General features: G+C 38.8%; 1 protein-coding gene across 16 annotated transcripts in view; it reads right to left on the minus strand.

Annotated features, from left to right (window-relative positions):
• Positions 1-21,980, minus strand: part of trpm3 (transient receptor potential cation channel, subfamily M, member 3) — a 144,568-nt gene that overhangs the window by 38,202 nt on the left and 84,386 nt on the right. For 15 of the 16 annotated variants that reach the window (XM_042221173.1, XM_042221172.1, XM_014333677.2 and 12 more), the window contains exons 7-8: positions 7,550-7,724; positions 7,084-7,207 (exon numbers count right to left, since the gene is read on the minus strand). In XM_042221173.1, coding sequence (XP_042077107.1) covers positions 7,084-7,207; positions 7,550-7,724 — 299 coding nt within the window. Of the gene's footprint in view, positions 1-7,083; positions 7,208-7,545; positions 7,725-21,980 lie in introns of those variants that run through there. The other variant, XM_042221178.1, reaches the window with a different exon arrangement.

A 21,980-nucleotide genomic window follows, 5' to 3' on the forward strand; every position in this document is an offset into this window, starting at 1 on the left:
GGGGGGGTGCAGTAATCACACCAATCACACAACATTAACCCAACTGACACAGTCAGTGTCTAGTCCCATCATCCCGTTACAATGCAATGATCTGCTGGGAATCCCATTCATGTGGATGTTACTGTGGGATGTGATGTCCAAAGCACTGTTGGTTCACCTAGACTTCATAAGGCAGGTGGTTTTAATGTTCATCTGATAGAGAATTTAATATAATACATAAGAAAATAATGACACTGATGATAAAAAGATTAATGATACAGAACAGCAATAATAAGTAAAAAATATGTAGTTGGCAGTTTAATATAAACTCTTTTTTTGTGCTTCAGCCTTAAATCTCTTCTGGTTGGTGCCATGAAAGCAAGAAACACCACTTTATGGGTGGCTCAGCACTATGTCCTGTCATGTGTTCATGTCACTAAAGTCACAGGTGTGAGATATTTATCATCAACCAAGATCAACAACAAAAAAAAAAATGCATAAATAAACAATTAAAGCATTTGATGTATTTCCCATATTTAAGTGCCCTTGTTTTATCCCAGCACAGAGTGAGAGCCATTTTGCAGTTATTTATGGTTATGCTACAGTTTCTCTCAGAGTTTACCAGCTCTACTATTACTGCAGAGTGCTACATGCAGGACAGGGAGGAAGAGAAAGCAGGTGATAGCGTTTATAACTGATGAGCATTTGTTAGCTTGATATAAATGCCTGAAAGGCTTCCTAATTCATCTGAAATGCTGGACAGATGTTGACCAATCCCAAATGTCTCTAAGTCTTATAGGAAATAAGTCCCCCAGAAAACCACCCAGCAGATAGGCCTGACCCTCATTTTATTTCAAAGGCAGAGATTAATTCTGTCCAGTTATTCTGTCCAGAATAATGACATTTTAAAAAGCCTGTGGGTTGTAAAGCACTAACAGCAGTGTGAGTTACAATAAAGATAAATTTGGGAAGTCTGAGGTGAATCCTTTCATGCAACTACGCTGCAGTGATATATATTAAGGACCCCCCACCTATCTAAATCTTGTTCTTCACCAAGACACGTTAAAAAGTGAGATATGGCTTGACGTCTGTCAATGCATTTATTATACTCACCAGCAAACTTCATTAGCTACACCTGTTCAACTGCTCATTAATGCTAATAGCTAATCAGCCAATGCCAGCAGTTTAATGCATGTAGACATATAGATATGGTCAAAATAACCTGCTGAAGTTCAAACTCAGGTTTGGAATGGGAAGAATGATGATTTAAGTGACTTTGAACATGGTATGGTTGTTAGTGCAAGATAGGCTGGCCTGAGTGTTTCAGAAACTGCTGATCTACTGGGATTTTCCCACACCTCCATCTCTAGGGTTTACAGACAAGGGTGTGAGAAAGAGAAAATATCCAGTGAGCAGATGTTCTCTGAGCAAAACTGACATGTTGATCAGAGGTCAGAGATAATGGCCAGACTGCTTTGACCTGATAGGAAGTCAAGGATCACTCAAAGATCACTTGCAACAACCAAGGTATGCAGAATCGGAATGCACAAGTGAAGAAGGGCCCACAGTAGCAGAAGACCACACATGTGCCACTCCTGTCAGTTAAGAACAGGAAATGGAAACACGAAACACGAAACCAGGGATCCACCCTGCCTTGTATAGATCACACAGATGCTGGTGGCCTGAGGGTATGGGGGATATTTTCTCAGCATACGTTTGGCTTCTTAGTACCAACTGAGCTTTGTTCAAACACCACAGTCAGCCTGAGTGTTGTTGCTGACCACATGCATCCCTTTATGGCCAAAGTGTACCTTTCTGATGGCTACTTCTAGCATTATGAGGTGCCATGCTATAAGGCCCAAAAAACTTTAAACTGGTCTCTTGAACATGATAATGAGTTCACTGCATTCAAATGGCTTCTACATATCCCACATCTGCAGCAACAGTGAGATGCCATCATCTCAACGTGGACCAGAAAGTCCACTTTCGAGTTGAGTCCACGCTGAGGCGTCCTCCTAGCAGATTGTTGAATCTATGTCATGAAGATTTAAAACAGGTCTGAAAGCAAAAGCGTATCCAACCCAATACAAACAAGACGCAACTAAAGGAAGTGGCTGGTGAGTGTATGCAGTAAATTTCATGTGAGAGCAATTTACATCTAACTCAAAAGGTGCATATTAGTCACCGATTAACTTTACCCCTAAACTACCTTGTCTTCATTCCAGCGTGGCAAAAATGTCTTGAAAAAGTGTGTACTTTAGGCCCTCTTCATGCAGTGTAAAAAACATTAAGTGCAATAAACAAAAGAGAGCCAACAAGAAAATGACTGAAGCACAAACTGTCCACATAAATAAACCAACATGCTGGAAATAAGGTAAAACAAAATAAGACACAGCCTTTCTTTGGTCTTCCTGTTTCTCTTCACTAGACCTCTTCAGTACACACACACACAGCCAGTCACCTGCGGTCTAGATCTTTTCTACTTGGGTGTCTCTGCCACAGAGTCAAAAATCAAAGCAAAGGCCTTCTGACAGAGAGCCATATAGACTCACAATTGTTCTTTGTCTTTCTCTTCCACACTTGCCCCTTTCAGACCAGTGCAAAGACTCAGGATTAACTCGCTACTGCTTCGGATATGACGACAAGCTTGTTGTGTGATCTGACTACTCCCGTGGGTGTTGGATACTACCTAATTCTATGGGTGCTGAATAATCACCGTAATACCACATTATATTATACTTAGTGCACTTGGTAAATAGTAATTGTAATAGTTTGTGGTTCTGCAGAGTTCACATACAGACAGATCTTTAAGGAGAGATGTACCACAACTTTCTATCTTTCTATCGTTATCAAGTGAGTGGTTTTTGTGCAGTTTGCATATGGCTAGAAAAGAAAATTTGAGTTTCAAATATTTCCTTAGAAAAGTGAACGGTTTCTATCACATTTCTAGCCTGCTTACAGAACAAATACCTGGGTGTGCATCATCAGAAGTTAGTGGGGGTGGTTTCTTCTTATGTAGCTGCTCTTGAAAAAACCTGGATCCTTCTAATGGTTGTCAAAACACCTTTTTATTGATATATGAGGTGTCAAAACTCATTATTAAAGGTACAATAAAGTTAAGAGTTTTCAGTCTATACTCAAAGCATCACATAAGAAGCAGGTTAGTGGAAAAGCTGGATGTATAGCTGGAGGCATATTACTGAGCTGCAGATCGGTTGTGTTTGGCAGAGCTCAAAACACACAACACAATAATTGTACTGTATTTGTAAAACACATGGTGAAGAAAAGCCCGGAGAGCTAAAAATACACTTTAGGTTAGTGGTTACAGCAAGTGAACGTGAACTATTACGATGTCTTTATAGGCAGCTGGGCAGAAATAGGGAAGCATCTGTTCTGTCATATACTCGTGAAGAAAGCAGCTGAAAAATGCAGCCTGAAATGTATTCTACAGAGACATGCTGTGAGCGCGAGTGGAGGGGAAGCTCATGTGATGCCTATTAGTTTGGCAAGTTAGGAGGGTGGTAAAATCATCACAGTAAGAGAAACAGAAAGGTAATAGACAGCAGAGAGATAACCATATCCATTTCTCTCCTTTCAAAAAAACACCTTTGATACTCTCTGTATGGCAGATGGGCTACAAAAACGACACTTTTATGAGAGATGCAGAAATTGCTGGGAAATACAAAAGTCAACTTTTTTAATCAAACTTTTATGTCCTTAATAAATGTTGAATTGCACTGTTAAGATTACAAGCCAAGAATGATTATGTCTTTCTGTTTAGTTTTTTCTTCCATTAAGCCTAAAGATGCATCAGTTACACGCACAGGTTTACACAGAAGGTTTATTACCCCTGCATCTGATGACGACCAATTGGTTGCATTTCAAATTGTGTTTTATATATTTTTGTCCAGATATCATCAAACTCATTAAAGCTCAAGTTGGATAAAAGTGAACCAAAATAAATGTTTATTTATAGGTTCTTAAGTTCAGAGAGTGAAACAAGTAAAAAAAAAAAAGAATTCTCCTGGACTTGCCCCAAGCCAACAAGCAGGAAACAAAAATCTATAACTTAGATCTTGTGTAGGGTCTCTTTCCTAATCTTCCTTTTATTAGCTCATAAATATTTTCTATCTAAGTGACACAGAGAAACTTATGGATGTGTGTATATCAAACAGGACTGGAATGTTCTGCTAAACCCAAATGCTGTTATAACTTGACTGCAGGTGATTCAGAAACTCTGCAGCAAAGTGTTTAAAGACAGAACACTTTAAGACCTTACTTTGGTTGCCTGTCAGTTTCTGTATTATTTTAAAATTCTTTAACTTGGTTTAAAGAAATTCGTGGAATTGCTTCAGTATTTATGGCTCGTATACTTAGTCTGAAGCAGTATGACTCTTAATGTCCTCTGGCACAAGTCCTTCAGTTGTTCCAAAGTGCAGAAGAAAAACCTTCAGCGAGACAGCTTTTAGCATATTTTTTTTTTGCCCCAAGCCAGTGTGCCAGAGGATCTGAGAGCAGCTGGAAGTCTTTAAAAAACAAAAGTACCTCTTTATGCTGGCTTTTTAGTGTGGTTTATAGAAATTACTTACCTCATTCAATTTGCTTATTTAATTTTATTTATATATATTTTTAGAATTATTAGAATTATTATTATTAATTATTTCTGGTAATATATATTTTATTTTTTTACCTTGAAATCCTTTAATTCACATTTTCAGTTATTTTTATATTCACTTTATGATTTTTTTTATTTATTTATTGAGGGATTGTTTTATTGTGTGTGAGAGCAGCTGAGCATGAATTTCTTTCAGGATTAATAAAGTTCTGTGAAATTAAATGAAAATAAAATTAATTATTCTTGCGCTCTTATTTTCTTTCATTCTTTTATTAGATTGGTTTCAAGCTTTAATTACTAGTTTGTCAATAACCTGTGAAATGCTTTGATCTGGACTAACCTGTGCATCTGGTGAACTGACAGCTGCTATATAAATGTTTAAGTCATCCAGTAGTGTGGAGATCACAATGACTGTCCTGTTTGTGGACTGACAGCACTGCAAAGATGCCCTTTTTATAACAGTTTTGTGAGTTCGGGGAGAGGCTGCGTTGGATTATCTGGGCCTTACAGTTGCTCCTGCTGAATGATTCACATGTCATTGTTCTGCTTTTGTATACTATGTTCAGAGAATCTATTAATTTGAGGATCAGTCAGCCACTGGAACCCCATTGAGGGTGTAATCAATCCACTTACACGCTGCACAGCCATGACCAAAGCTGAGCTGCCTGCAAAAATGCTACATGTATACTATGTGTGTGCATGTACTATATCTATAGATTTTGACTTAATGTAATTATTACACCGACTGAATCACAAAATATGTGTTGGATTCAAGCTCAAGCATTTTACTAAAGTAAAGAAAAGTGTGTGTGTGCATGATACTGATTACAAATTAAAAGGCAAAATGCCACGATCTGCCAGCAGTCCCAAAAATCACTGATCTGGCAAACACTCCCTTCCTTACAAAACATCTAGTGAACTATGTTTAAACCAAATTGGGGCAAAAGCAACCAAGTAGCAAATGACTTAGTACTGCTGCTGGGTGTTTTTGTATCAGAGTGAATATATTGCAGTGTTATGCTATAAAGTGAGTGTAAGGTTGTGCAGGAGTGCATGTAGATTGGGTGTAACATTGTGGTACACTTTTACTCGCAGCATGTCTTATCAAACCTGCAAAACTGCAAGCCTTGCCACAATTGCATATATGTGAGTGGGTAGCTCATACCAAATATCGATTTTCCATCTCATTAGAATTTTATATTGCATACCGTACAATTTGCACATGTTTCAATAAATCATTGCACCATTTTCCCATTTTCCTGGAAAAGAAAAAAGACATAAGCAGTGGCTCAAGCCTTTTGCCCTGTACTGTATAATATTTGATTTCAATACAAAACTGAAGTGAAATTACTTAGTCTGAGCAATAACTCTCACCTGTCCGTCTTCAGTAAGATTTAAATAGCTTTAGAAATAAATGTTGAGGAAGTAAATGTCAGATTTTTTAAAAATGTTTTTTACTGGATATAACTAAAAAAAATAAAAACAGAAACCATTAGACAGAGCATAAACATATAACTACAACTAACACAACACTACACTATACCAGCTGCCTTGCTTTACTGACCTCCTCATTTATGATCCAGTCTTTTGAACACATTTGCAATTTATTAACAAAACATTCTGGTTAATTTGTGCGTTTTGGCTTAAAATAACTTTTTAAAGTTAAGCTGATGTTCTCAGGAACAGGATGCACAGTTGAGTTGGACCACTACAGAGTCCTTGGGTATAGCAGTGTATGTAATAGGCTGCCCAGTGGTGTCATTTCTTTTCATTAGGAACATTTAGGTTGGGTTTTTCAGGAACATTCAATAATGTTCACTGTTAACACATTTCAGAAAGTTATGCAAATTTTCTCTATTTTTGCTAAAGAATTGAGCAGTGCAAATGACTTTTCATTAGTAGATGTGTAGACATAATTATATACAGATACACACAGATAGACATTCCTACAGACAGTATTTAACAGCATTAATAAGATCTTTGCGTCATGTGACTGCTCTCAAAGGGACTGGGACTCCTTCCCAGGAGTAAAGGATGTGTGTGACTGCATTCCTTCACAAGACATTTGTTCTGGTGGAATGCTTTAAAAAGGGGCACAGATTCTCAAGTTGAAGGCCATTTGGTCCTGAAAGTCATCTGAATACATTTACATTGACTTGACATTACATGATTTACATACATAAAAGATGGAGAAATAAGTGCTTCAGTTTCAAGATGTAAACATTTCATTAGACAAATCCATATTTGTTCATTTTGGGGCATCTTTACAGAGGTGAATAGTGATAACTATGTTATAAATTGTTTAATGTGTATCTGAATGTTGTGTGTTTCTGTGTCAGGTTGCTTGTGCTTTAATGTATCATGTATATTTTGTTCATCAGCTTGCATTTCCTCCACCTGGACATATGCATTTGCAGCTCTGCATCAATGTGTTTACCACAATGTATATGTGCAAATGCACAAGGAGTGTTTGAGAAGGAGTGACTCACCAGTTCCTTCTTCTTCATGCACTCCATGAGAATGATGAACAGATGTTGAGCCTGTGAGCGGCTGTAGGTGAAAGTCTTCTGAATGGTCACCAGCAACTGGTCTCTTAGAGACTCATTAATTATGCTGCAGAGGCAGAAAGGTGTGGAAAAAGAAAAGAGAGTATCAAGAACGGGGCCAGAGTGACAGGAAAACAGGCAAATTATATCAGAAGGTTAAACCAAGGCTGACTGGAACTCTTAGCTACCAAATCTCTTGAGTCTTTGTTGAAATACAAATTCTCACATTTGTGTTTTATTAAAGCAAGTTTCATTTTTTCCCCAAGTTTCTGCATACAAACTCACATAAATATTCAAAGATATTTTGATCTAAAACAATCCCTTGACATCTACAGTGCATCCAATTTTTTCATACGCTATTCATGCTTGCCGTTCCACTCCTGTAAAATGTGTACATGTGAGTGCCTACCCTCCCTCCTCTGAGTATTTATGTCCGAAGGCCAAGATGTCAGAGGCTCTGCCGCTGCCGTCGCATACCACCACAGGAACTGGAGGAGTGTCCCTGAGGTACTCCAGCACTATAGAGATCACATTAGGACCCCCTTCTACGATCAGTGCCACCACTGGCACACCCTGACCGATACCTACACGTGAAAACAAGTGGCAGCAGGAGAAACAGGAGGGTAAAGAGTGAAAGAATAGAAGAACAAAACAGAAATATAGCTACAAGCAGCCATAGGCAGCCAAGCAGTTCAGCTTAGCTATAGACTCCATGTAAATATGTACAGTATAATTATAGTTAAAGCGCTGTAAGCACTGATTTGGTAGTCAAATGAGGCTTTCAAGAAAAAAAAAACTTCAGGCAACAATATATATATATTCAGTTTAGTGTCAGCACATAAAAACAATGTTTGATATATGATCACGCTTCCTGTTTGGTTTCCTTTTTCGACGGTTTCAAAATCTAATAACCATGTGATATGCTTTCTGACTATAATCTGTACGGTGACCCTGAGAGGTCAAAAGCACTGCAACTTCAGAAAACACCCAGAAATAGAAAAAAGCTGCAAAAGCACATAAAACACAATGGGAGTTGAATAAAACAAAATCTCACAAAGTACAATGGAAAAAATAATTTTTAGGGTGATGTTAATGTGACTGTGGAAGTGACAGAAACCAAAGCGTGTGAAGGACTGCACTGAGTCAAGCTTAAAGGAAAAAAAGACTCATATATCAATGAAGACTCAGCCCTGGAACCTCTGGTACCAGAACTATTTTTAAGGCTAATACCAACACATGCTGCAATTTCTTTGTGCTTCCTCAAATAGGGTCTTTTTGTCTTTAAATCATTTTAAACCATTTAGTTTAACTATCGGTGTGTATTATCTGGCTTCATGGATAGATAAAGCTGGGTATCATTTGAATACCAGTGTGGATGTATGCTATGCCTTCTAATGATAATGGTAAATGGTCTGTATTTGTATAGCGCTTTACTTGGTCCTAAGTAAAGCTTTACACTATACACAATCATCCACCCATTCACACACACATTCACACACTGGTCATGGCAAGCTACATAATGCCTAGAGGAAAAGAAAACATGTAAACTGTAATCAGAACTGGTCCCAGCATGGAACCCTGTGGAACTCCATAATTAACCTTAGTGTGTGAAGAGGATTCTCCATTTGAAAGAACCACTTGGAGTCTGTTAGATAGATCTACCAAGTTTGGCACTGGCAGAGGACAAAAGCTGTCTTGCTTCTTAGACAGCTTGGCTGGGAAAAGCTTTTAAAAAACAAAAATCCATATTATAACTTTTATGTGATTTGGTATGAAGATCATGTGTTCCCAGTTTGATAAGACTGAATTCAGTTAAATTCTTTATGAAAACCAATATGGCAGACATTCACACCATATTATGCTTTGAGCTTTAGCTGGATGAAAAGCCCCCGACAGTTCCTCATTTTCACAGTCTCAGCTCTGTGCAGTAACACACCTCCATGTTTGACCTGATACTTGAGCACTCGCAGTCCAGAAATGGAAGTTATTGAAAGGAATCGGGGAACTATCTAAAAATCAATTTTCTAAACTTCTCTACAATACAGATACTCTGGCAGAAGAACACAAAAGAGGAAGAAGAAGATGAGAAAAGGTAGAAATGGTTGCCTCTGATGCACTGCCTGGCCCTCAAAAAGGACAAAAAAGTAAAGAGGGAAAGAAGATGGGTATTGAACAGAGGAAAAATCTAAAAATAAATAGGCTTCACTACTTGTGTAAACCTGGATCTATAATTGGAAAAAGTGTTCTAAATTTAATACTTGTGATGCCACATGACTATTTTCGTGTCACTTTGTAATCATGGGAGAGAAGTTGTCAAAAAAGCAGCTGAACCAAAAATATCCATCCCACTTAGTGCTTTGTGTTCCTTGCCACACATACAGGGAGTGCAGAATTATTAGGCAAATGAGTATTTTGTCCACATCATCCTCTTCATGCATGTTGTCTTACTCCAAGCTGTATAGGCTCGAAAGCCTACTACCAATTAAGCATATTAGGTGATGTGCATCTCTGTAATGAGAAGGGGTGTGGTCTAATGACATCAACACCCTATATCAGGTGTGCATAATTATTAGGCAACTTCCTTTCCTTTGGCAAAATGGGTCAAAAGAAGGACTTGACAGGCTCAGAAAAGTCAAAAATAGTGAGATATCTTGCAGAGGGATGCAGCAGTCTCAAAATTGCAAAGCTTCTGAAGCGTGATCATCGAACAATCAAGCGTTTCATTCAAAATAGTCAACAGGGTCGCAAGAAGCGTGTGGAAAAACCAAGGCGCAAAATAACTGCCCATGAACTGAGAAAAGTCAAGCGTGCAGCTGCCAAGATGCCACTTGCCACCAGTTTGGCCATATTTCAGAGCTGCAACATCACTGGAGTGCCCAAAAGCACAAGGTGTGCAATACTCAGAGACATGGCCAAGGTAAGAAAGGCTGAAAGACGACCACCACTGAACAAGACACACAAGCTGAAACGTCAAGACTGGGCCAAGAAATATCTCAAGACTGGTTTTTCTAAGGTTTTATGGACTGATGAAATGAGAGTGAGTCTTGATGGGCCAGATGGATGGGCCCGTGGCTGGATTGGTAAAGGGCAGAGAGCTCCAGTCCGACTCAGACGCCAGCAAGGTGGAGGTGGAGTACTGGTTTGGGCTGGTATCATCAAAGATGAGCTTGTGGGGCCTTTTCGGGTTGAGGATGGAGTCAAGCTCAACTCCCAGTCCTACTGCCAGTTTCTGGAAGACACCTTCTTCAAGCAGTGGTACAGGAAGAAGTCTGCATCCTTCAAGAAAAACATGATTTTCATGCAGGACAATGCTCCATCACACGCGTCCAAGTACTCCACAGCGTGGCTGGCAAGAAAGGGTATAAAAGAAGAAAAACTAATGACATGGCCACCTTGTTCACCTGATCTGAACCCCATTGAGAACCTGTGGTCCATCATCAAATGTGAGATTTACAAGGAGGGAAAACAGTACACCTCTCTGAACAGTGTCTGGGAGGCTGTGGTTGCTGCTGCACGCAATGTTGATGGTGAACAGATCAAAACACTGACAGAATCCATGGATGGCAGGCTTTTGAGTGTCCTTGCAAAGAAAGGTGGCTATATTGGTCGCTGATTTGTTTTTGTTTTGTTTTTGAATGTCAGAAATGTATATTTGTGAATGTGGAGATGTTATATTGGTTTCACTGGTAAAAATAAATAATTGAAATGGGTATATATTTGTTTTTTGTTAAGTTGCCTAATAATTATGCACAGTAATAGTCACCTGCACACACAGATATCCCCCTAAAATAGCTAAAACTAAAAACAAACTAAAAACTACTTCCAAAAACATTCAGCTTTGATATTAATGAGTTTTTTGGGTTCATTGAGAACATGGTTGTTGTTCAATAATAAAATTATTCCTCAAAAATACAACTTGCCTAATAATTCTGCACTCCCTGTAGAGAGAGAGAGAGAGAGAGAGAGAGACAGGTGCAGTGTGTGTGTGTGTGAGAGAGAGAGATAGATAGAGAAAGAAACAGAGGAAGTGGTTTAGTGATCCCTGTTCTCACAACAGAGATCTTTGTCTCTTAATCATGGCTTTTCATGGTAATATTTCATAATTTGCAGGTGTGTTTTCTATATGCAGTGAGACATATGGGAGAACACTGTAAAAACTGCAGTTAAATTTGTAAATTTATGTAAAAATTATATCACAAAAGTCTCAGAGAAATTTACTACTTTTGTCTGTTCCTCTCTTTAATTCTTATGGTTTCCTCCCCATTTCATAGTCGACCACAGAACATCCCCCCTTAAACCACTATAAAACCCTATAAACCCCAGAGTCTCATTCTCTCTTACTCCCTTATATTCTTTCCCCTTTTAGTGGTCTAAGTCCAATCCACGTCCCAAGCCCCCTTCCTCTCCTCTGTGTCTCACATCCTCTCTTCCTAAAGTTCTTTCAGTTGCCACTCCGGTCTCATCCTCTCCCTCCTGTTCTGCTCCATGCGGTTGTGTTTTATGGCGGCTGTTTAGACCCTTCTAATTCAAAAGCTGTGTAACTGCCTGATCCTACCCGCCCAGCATCCTCACCCTGCTCTGCATAATTCACGGAGGAAAGAGCATGGTCTGTCTCTCAAACAAGCAGGCAGACAGGCACATACAAATGCATGCGCACATGGGGCATGCACACACTCTCGCAAACACAAGAGCAAGTGCATAGTCAGAAGTCGACCCACCATCACGCTTTGCCTCACACAGCCTTGTATGGCCTTACAACAGGGACAGTTACATAAAGAGAATATTTTCGGGTCCTTGCCTACTTCAAAGAGGTACAACGTCACTGTGCCACAACACATCTCATGACCATACATCAATAGAGCAGAGAGAGGAGCAGACTAATGGCTTCCTTGTTACATTTGATTCTTCCATTTTTTTAATGCCAATTTCTGTTGTTATCTGTGTGTGTGTGTGTGTGTGTGTGTGTGTGTGTGTGTGTGTGTGTGTGTGTGTGTGTGTGTGTGTGTGTGTGTCTGTGTGTGTCTGTGTGGTGCACGCAAGTGTCAGATCATGCATTGATATTGATGACTGCTGAGCTTTGGTGGCAACGCTGCACCCTCTAAAGTACATTATTGTTCAACTGAAACCCACCAAGGAGCAGATGAGGAGGGAAAAGCACAGCTGTGTCATGGCTAATTGGTAGGAGGAAATTCTGCCTGTGTGCACACAACCACACACAACCACTCACACAAATAGAGTCACAAAGACAGACAAACCACAAATTCTCTTTTGGCTAACTAGCCTAAAGTCGATGGAACATTTTAGGATGACTTTTGGCCTCTGATCTACAGTATTTCTTTTCTTTTTTTTCTCCTACTTTCTTTAAAAAAAAAATAGGATCAAACTTTAGAGTATTTATTGCTTTGGCATTGTTGTTTTTTTTTGTTTTTTTTTTAAATTAACAGTCTTTTAGTACTGGGTTTGTCCTCTCAAAATAAGTCATTGTGGAAAACTGTATTTTTCACATATTGTTAAAATGAAGAGGGTAAATTGTGATGTGCTGATGATGCATGATGTGCTTTCTGTAAATTGTGGTCCTGGTTAGAGTAAAAAAGAATGATAAAGCAGGACACGGTCTGGAGTGACCCTACCTTATGACTGACAACCATATGAGCATGTGTCTCTCATTTTCTCAGTGACATCAATCCCCTGCTTGTCAGTAACCCATGACTGATATCATAGCAGCACCTTTCAAATAGAGTCAGTAGGAAGGAAATCTCGTTTAAGTACCTGGAACAGTTGCTGAGATTTAATCCCATTTTCTGTTCAGCGGCTTGGTTTTGATTGGCTCTGATGGCCAAATCCATCTTCCTCTTAAGCTCATCTGTGTCAGTTCTGGGTGGGACCTTCCATGATATTTCCAGAATCACATAGATATTGTTTAATTTAAAAAAAAAAAATTACTTACTACAGTCTCCGGGTTATCAAATGGAACAAAACAGCACGTGTTTCCTCTAAGATTATACTCTTAGAAATGATGTGTCTAAAAAATGTGTTGGTTCATGTGTCACACATTTTCTGTGAATTTGAACACAACTTGTGAAAAATCAAAAAGAAGAAAAGTTACAAATGTAATTTGAAATTTTCACATGTATCCAATCTTTTGTCCCTGAGTTTATGCAGAAAATCCATTAAAATTGAACGTATTATGTGCTGCATTTTTACAAGTGTTCTAAGTAGTTTTTAAAACACAGATTTCACCTAATGTTTGACATGGACTTTGAATAAAGGCATAAAAAGTCAGTGATAACATAGTCTGACAACCATCTATTAGCTTGTGAAAAAAAACTTTGTTATAAAAAACAAAAACAAAATTGGTTTGTAAAACACATCTATTCAGAGTGTACCTTTTTCTTCCAGTCCTAAAGTAGCTTACAACCCATCCGGGCATGGAGCCACCATTCCTGCTATTATACCTCCAATTGCTATGCCTTACAGAGTAACTTTGTTCCCTGCAAGATCTGTTATCTTACATAGAAAAAATGGTTTTCGATGCATTAATACACAGGATTGTGAGGTATGAATCAGGCATCTGAGAAGATTCTTTAAAGCTGGGGTGAGGGAACTCCAGGGCTCAAGAGCCAGTGTCCTGCAGGTTTTAGGTGTGCCCATGAGCCAACACAGCTGATTTAAATGGCTAAATTGCCTCCTCAATCTGTCATGAAGTTCTCCAGAGGCCGGGTAATGAACTAGTCATTTCAGTCAGGTGTGTTGACCCAGAATGATATCTAAAACCTGCAGGACACTGGCCCTTGAGGCCTGGAGTTCCCCACCCCTGCTTTAAAGCATGTTGCCAGAGAGGCTGTTTCTAATGTCAGTGAAAAGCAGTATTGACATTACCTCGTTGTTTTTCTATAATATTTCTCTGTCTGTGGATATCATCTATATTAATGTGGTTGAAATTGAATCCTTAAATTTAGAAATGCTAATGCTCTGCTGAGATACAGTGATTGTACTTTTTAAATGCAATCCTTTGATTGTTAAATACGGCTGTATAAATGCATCATGTGTGCTCTCTCACTCAGTTGATGATCATCAGCGGAGTCATGTGTGGAGTTATTTCAGCTCCGCAAAAAGCCAAGACACGGCATGTGACACATGTGAAAAGGCCACAAACAGAATATGATGATGAGGGACAAGTGCTGCTAGGGTGAGACAAACGTAGATTGTGGAGTCCTTAGATGCTGCGTGCACGATCCAGGTACAGAGACAAATGTGGAGGTGTTGGCAACATGTAGCACTGTTGCTGAATTTTAGAAAGTGACTTATATCTAGGCTTAGGTTTTTGTGTCTATGTTTAAATGATGGGAATTCCCTGAATCCTTAAATGCAGTAAACTATCCTAAAATTGAAGTGGGACCCTAAAAAACCACATAACGTCTTGACAGAAACTACTGTTTGTTTCCTTCAGAACTGCTTTAACTCTTTGTGGCATAGATCTGACAAGGAGCAGGAGACACACATCTGACATTTTGGTCCATACTGACATGCTGCAGACTTGTCAGCTGCACATCCATGACGTGACTCTCCCGTTTCACCACATCCCAAAGGTTCTCTATCGGATTGAGATCTGATGATTGTGGATGCCATTTGAGTAGAGTGAACTTGCTGTCATGTTCACAAAACCAGACATGATTTGAGTTTTATGACATGCTGCATTATTCTGCTGGAAGCAGCTATCTGAAGATGGGTACACATGAAGCCTCATAAAGGAACAATATCCAGGTAAGATGTGGTGTTTAAATGATAAGGGTCTAGAAATGGCCAAGAAAATATTCCCTACATCATTACACCACCACGAGCCTGAACCACTAATAAAACAAAGCAGGATAAATCCCTGTTTTTGTGTTGTTAATGGCAAATTCTGACCCTACTAATCATATCTATTATCTATTCAGACCAAACAATGTTTTTCTAATCGTCTATTGTTCAGTTTTGGTAAGCCTGTATCAATTGTAACCTCAGTTTCCTGTTCTTAGCTGACTGTGTGGTTTTCTGCTACTGTGTGCCAACTGCTTCGAGGTTCGACTTTTATGCATACCTTGATTGTAACAAATTGTTATCTGGGTTATTGTTGCTATATACAGAGAGCTGGAGATTTTGAACTCCAGAGATGGATGTGTGGGAAAATCCCAGTAGATATGCAGTGTCTGAATACTCAGCCTGAACTGTTGATGGATCCAGATGGATCCACCCAGATGTTGCAGCAGAAACTGAGGCTCATGTCTTTTTAGCTGTCTGTTGTTCAGTTCTGTAACTGTAGCAAGTTTTATATCAACAATATTACAAGCTTTTGTTTTTTTCAATTGGACTTTGATGTTGACGATAGTTAAACAGTGAAGTTATTCAATCCTATTTATATATATCATATAATATAAATATACACATAATATATTCCCCCTTTGTACTGTCTGTTTCAAAGTACTGACTGTATCCATGCACACTTCACACACGCTAATATCAGATAACAAAGAGTAAAAATCCCCAGTCTCTCTTTGGCTCCCATGTCTCTCATATATCAAATATAATTTTAATCCACTGCCCACACCTTACTTTTCAAGAGCGAGACTACTCTGAAAGAGTGTGAAAAAAGTAGAAGTAGCCAAAAAAAAAGGGGGGAGGGAGTCCAATGCTGTAATTTTCTATATATATATCCAGTCTGGAAGACGAGGAAGTAATGAGGAACTGAAGGAATTAGCGAGGTAAAGAGCAGCGTGTAAGCAAGATACACATAACATGCTTAAATGGTCCTAATTAAGGATCCAGCAATGACTCATCCGCCGCGTGTGTGTCTGCGTGTGCGTTGGCGTTTGCGAGTTTGTCCTTGTATGTGTCAAATTAGCATCAGCATGACTGGAGGAGGTGTGCTACAGTATGTGGGCCCTTGTCTTCTCACCTCACACCACCACCCTACACCAATAAAAGAAACCAAAAATAAATTTAAAAAAAAAAGTAAATTCCTTCAACACACACTGACACACTTAAACATCAGAAACAGATATGAGAACCTAACTTGACAAGCTATAGAACAAAATGTCAGATGGTATGCTAAAAGGTCAAAGCTTCTCTCAAAATCTCAAATATTTAGTCTTTAACCTTCTTGAAGCAGCTCAGATGTAATCACATATCTTTTTCTTTTTATTAGAAATATTAGAATTAATGAGCCAGAGTGAGTTTTACACCAGCACTCAGCTAAAAATGTGTTTTCACTGACCAGAAAACACAGTAATTGAGGTTGATCTGTGTGTTGATTTGTACCTAAACATCTACAGCTTGTCCATTATAAATTCAAGCCTCATTTCTTTAAGTGTTGATTATATTCCTGAAGAATATTTTGCATTTTGCCCCCGAGGAACTTGATTTGAACTAGATAAAATCACCTCAGGCATTTAAGACAGATGCTTAAATGGCATAAATGCTTCTGTCTCTTCAAGATGAATACGTATGTGTCGCCATTCTGAGTGTGTCTATGTCAGGAAGCATTCTTTATAAATAGCCACTTACAGGGTCTGTACCCTATGAGAATGACAGCTGAAATGACTCAAATGAAATTAGATGTTGTTCTCCCTGTTTCACTGAAGCAACAGTTCCCAAACTGTGAGGCAGGCCCCACGTCTGTAGGTGTGGACAACGAGGGGAAAAATATGGAGTGAAATTAATTGAATGAGATTTTTCACTGGAAAAAAAAGTGTTAACCAGCGGTAGTACAGTACTAACCACTGCACTGCCACGCATGTGTGCGTGTTCTCCCTGTGCATGTGTGGGTTCTGTCTGGGTAGCTTAAAGTTACAGTGTGTAAATTCTCAACAGCCAGTGCATTGCAGTCAAGTGAGATCTGTTTTTTTTTACCTGTCCCAATTTAAGTGCATGATCAAACCTATGGTGCCCCCTGTGAAACAAACAACTGCGGCTACCATTTTTCTGTAGTGAGTCTAGGCTGTGAGTCCGCTGTCTTTTTCATGTCTCTTTACTTTGAAGGAGGCTAAAAAACTTTGTGAAAGAAACATAATAAGATGAGTCAGTGAATCTCCTTTCTGTCAGATGACAGTGATACTAAGGTGAGTTGTTGATGATATGTTGAACTTTTTTGCTGTTATGCACTGCTGTTTTGTCTGCTGTTAGCATCTGCTCCGTTAGCTGCAGCTTTTGTAGCTGTTAGTCAACGTTAGTGAAACTTTTTTTGAAGTCGGTCTAACATTGTTGGACACTTTGCAGGTAGCACATGAACGCAGGACTAGGACATGCTCATATGATGTGAACATGTAATGAAACTGTTTATCAGAGTGAAAATGTAATATAATATTAGCTTACTAGCTAATATTAGCAAGTGTTGCTCAACCAATCATTTTATGAGTCCAACATTTTTTTTTCCCTGATAAATAACCTAAAAAATAATACCTGACTTACTGTAGCTTTAATTGAGTACTCTAAATTGACTGTTTAGGTTTAAATAACTGTTTTAGCTTCCAGGATATATTCCACTTCACACTATATGACAAATTCAATTGGCCATTAAGAAAACGTATTTATTTTTTGAGAAAAATAAAAAAGAGTTGATTGATTCTGTTTCACCAACCTTTATTCAACTTGGGGTTTTTTTTTACTAATAAAATAAAATTTGCTTTTTGTCTGAATTAGTCTGGTTCGTACGAAGCCCCTCTGATGACTTGGTCCAAAAAATAAATAAATTGTGGCCACAAAATACTACTTCGTGCCCTCGAAATAGTATAACGTGCCCACAAAAATACTTATTTGTGGCCATGAAATACTATATCGAGGGCACGAAATAGGTTTAACGTGCGCACGAAATACTAATTTGTGGTCACGAATTGAGTATAACGTGGCAAACGAATTACGCATTTGTGGCAATGAAATATATAACGTGCACACACCATATTGATACAATTCCTGGACAGCTGCATAGAGACATAAGCATAAGAGTAGGCTAAACCTATACACCATGGACAGAGACAGTATGACTGACTTTTATTTTAGGCTGGAAATGAGCAACAAATGCATTTTGAAAAGCCTGGCAATGCAAGGAACCATTATTACAGAGAGACATTTAAACAGGATATTAAGATAAGATAAGATAAGATAAGCTTTATTAGTCCCACACGTGGGAAATTTGTTTTGTCACAGCAGGAAGTGGACAGTGCAAAAGTTATATAGCAATTATTATAATTGAGTGCCCAGTTGCTTTACAGACAGATTTTATTGTCAACCAACTGCAGGGGTCTCGGAAGGATCACAGTTATCGGTCAAGTGTTTCGTGCCCACAAATTAGCATTTCGTGCGCACAGTATACCTATTTCGTGCCCTCAAAATAGTATTTCGTGGCCACAAATAAGTATTTCGTGAGCACGTTATACCCATTTTGTGCCCACAAAGTAGTATTTTGTGGCCACAATTTATTTATTTTTTGGACCATGTCATCAGAGGGGCTCCGTAGGTTCCCAACCCGTCCACTGTGACATTTCTGACTGTGCCACCACTGTTTTTAACCCACCTACTGTTCCAAAATACATTTACTACATTTCACACTACTGATTGTGCAGTCAGATTCTTTCCACACCACATAACATGTCGTCATCCATGCACATCCTCAACCTGGAACCATACCTGGAGCAAGTTTTGTATCCTACCCACTACTGACTCTGTTATCTCTCCACCACAGGGTTGGACACTCTGGCAGTTCTTGGTTATCATTTTTGACATGTTTTGTGTACGCATTCATGCATGAACACACCTTACCCGCAGTGACTTCAATTGTCCCCACAATGTCTCTGGTCAGTTTTTACTCATATTGCCTGAAAATAGATTATCTATTGATCCACACACCATGCCAATTCACTGACCACCGACCAGAGAGGCTGTGAAAGAGAATTAATGATTCAATTCTAAACATTTAAAAGAAATTTAAACATTTGTATTTGATCATTAGAATTATGCACACTTCCATATAATTCAATCTCCTATTAGTGCTTTATTTGATCTATTACAATCTGTAAATGGTATCATTTCTAATTCATATTCTAGATGCCCATATGCACACTTGGCATTAAAAAGGATCATATTCTGAAAGAGTTTGTCCAGGCATTTACAGTGAACACAGAACAGTACAAACTCATTGACTTCCCATGTGCCACAGTGTAACTATAATTCATTCAATATTTGCTGATGGAGGTCACAGTGTCAAGGCTAATCTGCAATGCAAAGCCTTATGGCTTCTGAATTCAATTGCCCCAACTTTTTCTTTTACGTGTGCTGTGATTAATTAAATCACTGTAATAGGAGGGCAGGTGAAGGTTAACACAGTATCTACATGAATGCATCTATTTCAATACACCAAGTAATTTAGGTGAAAAGCAAGAGGGCACGTTCAAGGCCAGTCGTTCATTGTCACTGACCGCATCTAAACGTGCACAAATTAATAACTTTTTTCCTGGTGTGTGGATTCAGTTTTAAATTGTCACGTAATGAATGCAGCAAATAAGATGAAGGGCTCTCTTATTTTTCTCTATATTAATGGATGAGGCCTGTTTTGATATTTTATCACACCACGTTTTTCCTCCTTTTACCTCCCAATTTTTCATCAAAGCAAACACAGATAACACCTTGCCTCACTGCCTGCATCTTCGGCTGTTTCTTACCTCCTTTGCACTTTATTTCGTTTTCTTCCTTCTCTCCCTGCCCTTAATCCTTTTTTTCTGTATTAATTTTCCCACTCTCCTCTCGGGCTCGTTCTGCACTTCTGTCTGTGAGGCAGTGATTAAAAAGCATTGCAGCCAAGGCCACAGACACATCAAAAGAGCTGTGCAGCGGTGAATCAACAGTGTTGAATGGTGCCAATCATTTTATTGATTTCCTCATCTTACAGTTTGACATTGTCTACTTGGGAATGAAAAGCAGGAGAAAGAAATGCTCCAGTGTAAGAGTAACTGAGAGAATATATATATAAAGTTCTTTTTTTTTTCAAAAACAACATTTGTTTACTTTCATTTATCAACGTTCACTGGGTAATCTGTACCTCTGTTCACATGGGAAATATCCTAGGTTGCCTGAGCTCCATCCTCGTCTGGCTAGCTAACTAATGAGAAGCCCATTGATACAGTAGTACTCAGTATTGACTCTAGTGCTCCCTGATTGTACTTGTGCGTCCTTACAGTACAATGGTTTTTCTACCCTAGCCCGCTTGAGATCAAATTGGGCTACATCATCCATGGAGTGTCACTCCAGTACTCTAGTTTTAATGTGCTGGCTCCAACCATCCATATTTACAGCCTTTGAAGCCATGTTTCGTGTCTTAGGACTTTTATTTTGTTTACACACAGCCAGAGATACCGCTTTTAGATTTAACATCAAATATTCAGCAAAAAGTGAGTCAGTTTTTGACTCAAATGTGCTCTTACGGCAACATAAATTGACCTGTTTTAGATTATAACCTTTTTGTAAGAGGGTAACCAGACAAAAACACCCATAGATTTGTTGTAAAGCACTGATTCCCATAATTTAAACAAAATGTTAGAATATCGTGGAGCCAATTTGATTGCTACAGCATTTCTGGCAGTCACATGGTTATAGCTGTTTCATGGATATTCACACACAGGCGCAGTAGGATTAGCTACAGGATTGCCCAGACATCACAAAAATACCACAGGGGAAGATTACGCATATCTATCCACCACACTTCTTTCATCTTGTGTTGTGTGCAATGTTTGGGACTATGTTGGGGAAAAAGAGAGATCTGGTGGTTACATGTGGTCTAAAACCCACAAGCATGGCCATTTAAACTTAACTGCTGTTTTCTCCCCTTCACTTTTTTTTAAATCTATCTTTCTTTGACAACACCTCCGGGCACACGTGGATCCCACAGGGGTACCTGCTGTGAGGAAAACTGATGCAGTCATCCAGTGACTATGGACAGGTGATCAAGTCAAAAAATGGCCTTTGTCCGCAAGCCTGACACTGGTGAATAAAGAGGTAAATGCCCACACACATCAAGATACACATGCATACAAACGCACAACACGATTCAGTATAATATAACTCTTCACTCTATAACTGAGTGGATTTGTTTCTTGACTTTCTCATGTTAAGAGGATTGAATATATTCAGTATTCATTTTTCACTTTCCTTAATTTCTTTTTTTAATCATTGTTTTTTAGCAATTAAACAGCTTGCTATTACCAGAAGGGTAATTGCTTGGACTTCCTGAATTTCCCAAACTGGACGTTGAAAAGCTTCCGTGCCATGAAAAAGTATTTGCCTCCTTTCTTTGTTTTTCACATATTTGGCACATTTAAATGTTTCAGATCAGCAAAGAATTAGACATACTATTAATATTAGAGTAAATTCAAAATTCAGTTTTTAAAAGATGATTTCATCTATTAAGTGAGAAAGCAATCCAAATGTACCTGGCTAAACCTGCTAACTGGTTGTGCCACCATCGGCAGGAAGAACTGCAATCAAGTGTTTGTGATAACTGGCAATGAGCCTTTCACATCACTGTGAGGAATTTTGGGTTTTCTCCTTGCAACTCTCTCAGGGATGCCATTTTTGCCCAGGGGCAATTACTTTTTCAAATTGGGTCAGATTGGTTTGGATAGCTTTTTTCCCCACAGTAAATGAAATAATTTACTGCAAAGAACTAAGAAATGAAGAAGGGGGTAAATACTATTCACAGCACTATACAGTTATTATCTTTTTATATATGTGCTGTATATGTATATATGCATATGTGTGTGTGTGTGTGTGTGTGTGTGTGTGTGTGTGTGTGTGTGTGTGTGTGTGTGTGTGTG

This window comes from Haplochromis burtoni, unplaced genomic scaffold, assembly GCF_018398535.1.
Source record: "Haplochromis burtoni strain Fernald_Lab_line unplaced genomic scaffold, NCSU_Asbu1 Contig_62, whole genome shotgun sequence".
Classification (NCBI taxonomy): Eukaryota; Metazoa; Chordata; class Actinopteri; order Cichliformes; family Cichlidae; genus Haplochromis; species Haplochromis burtoni.